This window comes from Tribolium castaneum, chromosome 5, assembly GCF_031307605.1.
Source record: "Tribolium castaneum strain GA2 chromosome 5, icTriCast1.1, whole genome shotgun sequence".
NCBI lineage: Eukaryota > Metazoa > Arthropoda > Insecta > Coleoptera > Tenebrionidae > Tribolium > Tribolium castaneum.
In genome coordinates, this window is record NC_087398.1 from 4424766 (window position 1) to 4434441 (window position 9676).

Genomic DNA, 9676 nt, shown 5'->3' on the forward strand with positions numbered 1-9676 from the left:
TTTACGATTATTCATCGTGAAAAAAAATTAAAAACAATTAAAGACTTAAGAAGTAAAAAAAATACGACGAAAACTAAAAGTTTGATCAACTGATTTACTATTATATTATTTATGATTCTAAAAATTGTTGGTCCGTACTTGGGATCTTTTAGGGAGGGGCTTGGTAAAATAAAAAACAAATGAAACTTTGATCATACTTGTATCTAGTGAACATAAATTACAAAATTAATAGTAGGACTGTCTGTAATGCAACATAATGTACATAATGTCAGCTACAAAATAAAATAGTTTTTAAAAAATAACCCTACTGTTGTTAGGATGGTTTAAATTGTTCTATGTACAGGACAGATTACGCAATAACTTAAACTAGAATGAGGTGCGATGCAAATTTCCTTCCTTACTCTACAACAGAATTGTTTGAGATCTGACATGATGGTGAACCAAGAATATTGCAGAAAGAAATCACAATTTTCCCATTAAAACTGTAATAAAATAAAATCTATGAAAACAAGAAGAGCGCTGATCAACTTCACCGCCCACAAGTCGGTAAATTGACTCTGAAGAAGGCATTAAGCTCGATGAGACTGGCCAAGATAAGAAAAATGGCGTACATCAACAAACATATCCGACCCACTCTCTTATCTAGTCGGAATTTATTTACGGCAAACACCAGGTATAGCAAGAGCAGCGACGACAAAAGGGAGATGGCGCTGTACTCAATTCCCGCCGAATTTATCCCCACCTAAAACCAATCTTGTAAAATTAATAATTAAAAACTGAACACCGACCCAATGTTTTCCTGCAATTGTCGGCATAAACGTGGCTTTGATGAACCAAGGAAGGCCCAAACAAAGCAAAATGTCGAAGGTGTTGGACCCGATCGAGTTGCTTATGCCCATCGAGCCGTGACCTTGAAATGGTAAAATTATCCCGGTGGTAAAACTGGCCTTTACTTACCCTGCTTGGCCACAATTACGCTCGAAACGGCCTCGGGAATGCTGGTTCCGGCGGCCAAAAAAGTGATTCCCATGACGGAATCTGGGATTTTTAGAGTGTCCCCTGTAAAAATAAATCATACTTTAATCCTAGTTTAATTCTTTTTGAATTTTACCGATAATTGTAATCATCCAAGCCACAACGTACGACAAGGACCCGATCCAGATAATACACATGATGAAGGTCAAAGGGAACCATTTCTTAAATCTGGGTTTCTCGCAGTCGGGAATTGTGAACAGGAATATTAGATGGATGGGCCAGGTGATGACCCATGTGAATTGGGTGAATTTGCTTCGTCCAGCCGGCCATTTCCACAAACTGTGCGGCTCGTCTTCGACCATATTCGTGGGTTCGGTCTTTTTCGCTTCTTCGGTTTCCGCTTCCGGTACTTTGAGGGAACCGTTGAGGTGCGATGGTACCACTACCACGTTCTCCGTGTTGTGATTATCGCTGATGTCTTTAATTTCTTTGTTGGGTTGGAGCGGTAAGTGGGCCTCAGCCGCCTCTGGGAACAGAAATTTAGAACCGATCTCTAACCCTAGCCTGGAGCCTAAAGTGCTGGCAAGGACACTCACCTATAGACTGGGGGGTGGAGTCGTGCGGGGGCTGTGCGGATTTGAAACCACCTAAAAGTGGTGCATTTTCGTGGAGAACTAACTTTGAAGGAGATTGCAAGGGTAAAGTGTGGTACTCACCTCTGGCACACCTTTGAATGGACTTGTCGAAATACATTATAAGGATGTAGACTGTGTAGAGCAGTACCAGGGTTAAAGCTTCGTACCATTCCACCCTTTCGTCATGAATTATACAGATGAGGATGGAAACTGTGATGCCATAAGCTAGACAGTCCCTGGTCAGGGGCCACCAGTCCAAAGGAACCACTTTTACGCCACACTATTAAAATAAATTCGAATTATTATTTTTTGGGAATTTTGTGTTATTTAATTTACCAATCCTGCGCCGATGCCACAGCACGCCGCGACGGCCAGAATGTTAAAAACGGCCGATCCGACAATGGTACCAACGCCAATGTCGCCCTCGGTGATGAAGGTACCGATGACGTTGACGAAAAGCTCAGGAGCAGAAGTCGCAGCTGCCATAAACGTCGCTCCTGCGACGTCCGCTGACATATTTAGAGCTACGATTAACTTATTTTAATAAAAATACAATATTATTGATATGGCGGTACCATGGCATATTTTTTCTACTGCCGGTACAAAAAATTTATCACAGACTACGGCCAAGGCGACGAAGAGGTAGAGGGATACGACGACATGTACAACCACGGCCCCATCTTGTCTTTCCTTTTCGGTGAAAAAATCGCGAGGAAAATCATCGATGGCGGGTGGAGTACAATTAAGTCCTGCGGAAGGAGGGCGAATTAATTTAACTTGAAGCGAGAATCGGATGAGATGGATTTGTTTTTCATAAATAAGTGGCTTTGTTTTGTATTTTTCTTGCGTTAGAGAAGCGCAGAGAAAATAAAACTTTCTCCATTTTGTTGGAGTCTCCAGGTTTTTTTTTTGATTTACGTACAAACGTAGCAATTTTGCAGGAAAGTCGGTAACGCCTGCTGACTGCGCCAATTATTATAACCGACCACAAGACGATTTTTTATTGAATTAACTTCACGCAAAACTGTAAAGAAACTACATAATTCTGTTAATATCATTGTAGTACATAAAGGATATTTCATGCCTTCCTTTTGTCACAAAAAAATGTGCTTCATTAATCAATTCTTAAAGTGATCGGAAAAGAAAAAGAAAAAAATCGGTAGCGAGTGCCATTGGTCTAAAGCTAGAGTCCTTTCCTTCTTTAGTGTTCCTTTGTCTTTGTGATTACTGTAAAAGTCTAATAGTGTTTATTATTTATAAATTATTTTTGAAGATTTACATAATATAAAAAAATTACCGGAGTTTGAAATACAGAATACAGAATGAATTAAAAGCAAGGCACAAAATTCTTGTGTCTTATATGGATTTTAAACTCTTTGTACGAATTACTGATGGCTTTTTAAAAAATTTAAAGAAAAATACACATTTTTTGATTATATTAAATTAGCGGTTCACCGTCTCCTTGCTTTAATTAAAGTGAGATTAATTAGTGGGAAGGCAGACAAGCTTATTTTTGGTATATAATGTATATATTGTCCAGAAAAAGCTTCAAAAAAGGTGGAGAAATGTCGAAAGTAAACTATATACGAAAAATAATTTTGTCTCCCTTCCCAATATTTTTTTTTATTATTTACTAGAAAAATACAAAAATGTACAATAAAAAACAGAAGACAATATTAAAAAATAAAATAAAACGAACGACATCATTTTTAAAATAATGTCAAAATGTATAATTTACAAAAATGCAGTTTTTTGGATTTTTTTTGAAAAATATTCCGTAACAAAGATATTAATTTTATGCTTTACTTTTGATATGCGAAAAAGTACTGGTAATTTGTTGAGAAGCTCGACTTTTTTTAACAAATTTTCCTTTCTTTCTCTTTAATGCATTTTCGGAAAACGATCCGAACTAACTTTTCTCTAAAACTGAACATAGATTAATCCAATTAATAATGTTAAGTGTGTGTGTGATGTTCAGTAAAATGGAAACCTCAGTATATAAATGGTTTTATTCAACCTTGTCCAATCTGATTAAGACCGAGTATTTTTTCTTAAGGTGGGGCTATTAATTTTTTTTATATTTTAACAACTAATATAAGCACAGAATTCAGGGTTTGCTATTACATACATAATTTTTTTTTACGATTGTAAATTTTTTAGATTTTCTTCAATAATCTCTTACAAAATGTAAATACTAGACTGTCCTAAAATATGGTGTACATTTGGATTTTTGTGTATTTTTTTGTCCGAATTTAGTTTTACAGTTTTAACTAATACTCGGTAAATTAAACACAATTGCGAACAAATTTAATAAAATAATTGATAAAATAATACAATGATAAAATTATTATACAAACACAATTATATTATAGCGTTAATTATTAATAAGTAATCATAGAAAACAATTTCTCATTCATTTTCAAAAGAGAACTACTATTACATAACATTAATAGGTCGCAGAAAAAATTATTATTATATCTTATGTCATTTTTAATCATAAATTATTTAAATAATGCTTTGTGTGGAAAATACGTAATAAATGTTACTGGCTAAAGCCGGTGACTTTTATGTTTTAAAAATCAAAATTAATTACCTAATTCTATTTACCAGTTTAAAACCACGTAGGAAAATAATCAACAAATAATAAATAAACAGAAACTAAATATTTGGATTTACAACATCATTTATTATCTTGGACCCAGCATCAGCATGGTGATTTTTTTGCCAAATCGACAAAAACGCCTAAAAATTACTGAGTTTATGTCCAAAAATCAAACTAAATCTAAATAATATGTCTATAAGAAAGCGAGTATGTGACTTATTTTTTTGAAAAAAAAAAATAATTTGATTTGCTTCGTGGGTTAGGTTTAACAAATGATTAGTCAATTTTGTTAAAAGTATTGAAGTGCATTCTTGGTGTCGCAGTTTTGGCGGCGTTAAAAACGGTGTTAAAATTTAATAGTTTAATGTAATATTTCAAGGTTTACGACGGTAAATTGGTCACGCAACTCGAAATGAGTGAATTTCGTGTGGAAAAAGTCCAAATCCGGCGTGGAGGTACCACCACCGGTTGTAATAATGTGTTAATTGAATTTAACTCGTGACTCCTTGAGTGCAAGTTCAACTCTATTGAGAGGTCATAACATCGCCGTAATCAGAGTATAGAAAATATCGTCTGCTTGTACAATGCCAAAAGCTAAAACTAATCTAATAAAGCGCTTAAAACTCCCCGAAACTGTTTGTAAATACCGTGTGCTGGCCGATTATCTAATTTACGTGGCAAGTTACGATATTTTTGATGTTGTAAACCGACGTAAATTGCGAGCCAACAATAGCCGGACGCTCCTATTTGTTTACCACCGAGTTCCTGCAATAATCCGGACAATAGAAAAAAACTAATACGTCATCAATAAAGCGTCCAAGCCCATTAGGAAAATCGGTCTTTGAAGGCGTTCGCTCGAGGAAACGGGGACTAATCCCTCCACTTACCCATTTCGAAGACAGGCAAACTGATGGCATTAGAGACCCAATTACACTAAACAGGACGAATCCACGGATCGTTCAAGACTCGATGAAAAGTGGAAAAGTCGCGACGTACACTCTTTGTACCGCAAAATCAATGCAAACTGCATTTGCGAAGCGATTTGGGCCAAAGTGAAAGGAAATTGTTGGGAAAATCGCGCCAAAGTCGCGTTTTTTTCAGCGAGTGTTGTAAGGAAGGTTTTGGGTCACTGGTGGCTAGTTGGACTGTTGGTGCAACACGAGAACAACTCGCGGTAAATCCCAAGCGGCGAAAAAGTTGCACAATTATGCACTTGAGCGATGACAATAATTTTTCATTGGAATTAATTGGTGGCAATTTGGTTTCAAGTCTCAGATAGATAGATATCTAGTGATTCTATGCCACAAAACGTTCGAGAAAAAATGGATTTATTTACAGACAGAGAAGAACAAAATAGACTAAAATACTAAATAAATGTGTACTTAGTCCTTGTGAGAAACTATAATATTATAAACTGTAATTATAAGCGTACAAGAGAAAGAAGAGATGTTTACGATTAAGTGAGAGTGTAAGTGATGGAGACTTTTACGATTGTCCTTGCGAAGTCAGCTTGGTTAGCGAGGCACATTGGAAACTATTAATATATGTTCAAAAAAAATTTATCCACCAAAGGAACAAAGTTTTCTGAAAACAGCAAAATCATAAGAAGAAAAAAAAATGAACTTTTTTATTACAGCAAACAGCACAGCAAGTTATTGAAGTTATATAATACTTTTAACAAAACAAAAATTGATAACTTAGTCATTTAATAAAAATACTTTTACAAATTGCCCATTTTTTTTTTCATAAATTAATTGCTAAATTAAAAATTATGTCAGGGTAAAAATGTAAAAGAGTGGTTTTAATAAAAGAAACTGATAAAGCTCTACTCTACTGTATTTTTTTTATTAAATGTCCCCCTTTACTAAAACTTAATATCCACGAAATTCCTCGTTTAAAATATTTCTGAAAAATTCCTCAACAATTCTATTCCTTAATCTTTGACAAAAAATCAGTAGATTATCAAAATCGACCATTATTAATTTTTAGACTGTCCTATACTTTTTGTTCGAAATAAATAATTTATTGTTACTGTCCTTTTTTTTCCTTTTATACAGAGTCCGGTAAAAGCATAGAACCAAACGTTTTTTGCCTAAACTATCTATTATACGAAAAAAAATCCAAGTTTGTTAAAGAATACAATTGTTCAAAAGTTCTTTTATATTTCTTTTATACAGTACTAAGTCACAAAACCACAAATACGAAATAAATCAAAGTGAAATTTTTTATCAGAACGTGATGGAAGTTAAAATAATTAATTTATCAATTATCTTCGTAACTGTCAGTAAAGATGGAATTTAATACTGTTTTTTACCAGAAATTATACATAACTTTGTACAGACTCAATTTTCAAAAAAATTGGAGTACATTTTTTTTGAAGTGCAGAAATACTATATGAAAAAAAATCCAAGTCCGTTCAAAATGTAGTAGTTTTTTTTGAAGAATATAGTTCTTTAAACTTTAATCATTTATTAAAAAAAAACAATATTGTTTGCTTTAAAAACAAAATTATGTATTATTAAATTAATTTCTATTAAATATACAAAAATTTCCATTACTCGAAAAATAAAAAGAATTCCAAAGAAAATATTTTTTGAAAAGTAATCACATTTTCAACAAACTTGAGAATATACTATTTATAATATATAACATATTACATATTATATATTATAATTATAATGTAGACACAAAATGATCGGTTCCATATTTTTGCCGAACTCTGTATAACAATTTTGATAAATTATTCTTTATGTTATGTCTAGAGTTCGGACTTTATAGCAGAAAAACGACAGAAATAAGCGCTAAAATAAGCTTAAAATTTAACCAGAATATGCATAAAACTGAAAATATTACTCTAAAATCATATCCAAAATTTTTTTCAAGAAAATTTCAGTGCTATTCAAAACAAAATGTATTTATCAAATGTTTAACAAAAACAAACCTCAATGAAAAACAAACTTATTAGTACATACATCACAAGTAATAAAAAAAAATCATGATTAAATTATCGTAATTCTATTTACTTTTAGAGTTATTAAAACATTTTTAATGACGATTTTCTCGGTAAAAAATTTTGTTTTAAATTGACATCTAATTCAAAAATATTGCTTTTTAAAACTAAATTATTAAAGTTGCATTTCAAACTCATATTACGCCAATATTTGAAAATTCATTCGTCAAATTTTTGCCTCGACGTCTTAAAACGATGAAAGTTTATTACTTTGAATAATTACAAATTTTTAAAACTATTAGTTAATATTAAACCAAAAAAACTACAAAAATTACAATAAAAATACTTGAAATACTAACTCCAGTTATTTTTGAACTTGTTTTTGATTTGGTATTAATTTTTTATGTTATACATAATTTTATTTTTTCAAAAACTGTTACCACTTTTAATTAAAGTTCTGAACCTAAGTTTCAAGTGTTTTTAGTGGTAGTTTTCCTTTGGAAAAAAAAGTTTAGTTTAACTCAGGCAGATAAAATTTTCGTAAAATGGTAATTGAAAAAACATGACTAACTATACAAAAAATAAAACGGATAGAAAAGAACTGATTTTAAATTTGGATTGTCCTTAATAAAATGAACAGGAAAATATTAGTAACAACACTAAAGGCCACAAAATCCACTTTCAGAGCTTGCTTTTCTTTTCAAAATCCTCTCACTAATAATTAAGAATGTGTTTAATTTAGCGTTAAGTCCACCCTGTTTGACTTAAAGGAGGGAAAAAAGTGAGAAATAAGTAAGTTTTCAACAAGAATTTGTGCACTGTCTGTGATTCTTCACAGTTCTTTCATCTTTCGTAAGTTCACTCGATCTCTGTTTTAACAAGTTGGATAAAAAAATCCTTTAATTCTTCATGCAATTGTGTTATATCCTTTGTTTTGTCATGCATCTAGTCGTTGGAATAAATTTGAAAGCTATATCACCACTGCTTGTTTAATTATCTCCGTTGTATCAACTTATCCGTTAATTGGTGTGTTCCTTTCCGGCTGGTTCCCGAAGTCGTGGCATGGAAATAAAAGACGCAGGCAAGCTCTTGTAAGTAGTCCGTCAATCATCCACTTAGCAGTTGGAATTTTAAACGAGTTCTAATTCAGTTCACTGTTCACGAACGCAATACCGCGCCGAAATCATCACCATTTTGGCACTGGTATCGCAAGGGTGGCGTGTGGTGGTGTCGTGGGTGGATGAAGGGTGAGTATTTACCTGATGCCAACGTTTCGAAGTCCATGTTGTTCCTGCTGCGACTCTTCACTCACTGATTTGACCCCCGCCCCTCTTATTACACTACTGCTGGTGACAATCATCTGCTCGACTGGACTCTAATATTGGGCACTTGCTAATGTCACTGCTGTTGTTGTATTGTACTCCAACTGGCTTATTGTCGATGCTCCGATTACATCGTAAACAACCGACCTATCTGCATTTACGATGATTTAAACGGAGGTTGGACCGCAAACGCTCTTCTTTCATCAATGGACATTCTTCTCCCAAACCAGCGTCCACCAAGTTTCTTCATCGACAAATTAAACGAATATAATTAAAGGAATTGATGCAATTATCAGTTATATCCTTTCAAATGCTCCCTCTGATTTTCTCCAAACGTACTCGTTTTCAAAAACTACTACTCCTGTTTCAATGGTAGTTCAGAATGTATCAACTGCTTACGAACTACTTACTGAAGTATTTTTTTCATTCCTTTTTGATTTACAGAAGAATAATCAGAAGTTTTTAAAGTTCTGAAGACAATATAACAGAACTGTGTTTCCTGTGCTACTGAAGTTTCTTACATTGCGCAATGTTTTTTCTATTTTAAAATGCAAGTTCTTTTGCAAAACTGTTATTACTTCTTAAAGTTTGGTCATACATTTCTAATCCATTCTCCTCTTACATTTTGAAATCTTTGAAAAAAAAACAATAGTGTTTCAAAAGAACACATAGAAATGATAACGTATAGATCAAATTATTGGAACGTAAATAAACTTTAGTGAGTAGAATTAAATTAGTTGCAAAATTGATAAGATTTTGTGTCTGAGGTCAAAACCTATAAACACGAAAAAATGGTCTTCAAGCTTTTCTAACCAAGATATCAAGCCATCTTCTTGATTTTATTGATTTGGAATAAAAAATATATCTCGTTCATTGAATGTTTTTTTATTCCAGATTGTCTAGATATCCGGATTAGCGAGACTCTATTACAAATAGGAAAGGAAGAATTATTAAAGTTCCAAAAAAATAAAATTTTCTTTTCTTCATTAGCGAAAATAGAGTCCATTGAGCATTAGAGTTGCTAAATGCAAATTTGAAATAGTTATAGTTTTGGAAATTTTGTTTGGTCATTTTGATCGTATTTATTAGCATTTTTTTGTTAAATAAAACGACCAAAAGTGTTAGTATTTTATGGTGTCATCACTGGAGAAAGGATTTTCAGGAAGTTAAAAACTGTATTTAGGTGTCAAAA

At 32.9% G+C, this 9676-nt stretch overlaps 1 protein-coding gene across 3 annotated transcripts; it reads right to left on the minus strand.

Moving 5' to 3' along the window:
- Positions 1 to 182: 182 nt before the first annotated feature.
- On the minus strand, positions 183 to 8573 carry zyd (zydeco). Of its 3 annotated transcripts, none has more exons than XM_963731.5 (9): positions 8422 to 8573; positions 2186 to 2359; positions 1947 to 2134; positions 1692 to 1890; positions 1572 to 1622; positions 1112 to 1501; positions 958 to 1059; positions 789 to 910; positions 183 to 742 (listed from the first exon to the last, which is right to left on the minus strand). In XM_963731.5, the coding sequence occupies exons 1-9, from the start codon at positions 8444 to 8446 to the stop codon at positions 530 to 532; spliced, it is 1464 nt and encodes a 487-aa protein (XP_968824.2). In that variant the 5' UTR covers positions 8447 to 8573; the 3' UTR covers positions 183 to 529. The 3 variants fall into 3 exon arrangements, with proteins under 3 accessions (XP_968824.2, XP_008193921.1, XP_008193922.1); XM_008195699.3 differs by lacking the exon at positions 8422 to 8573 and adding an exon at positions 5100 to 5239; XM_008195700.3 differs by lacking the exon at positions 1572 to 1622.
- Positions 8574 to 9676: the final 1103 nt, after the last annotated feature.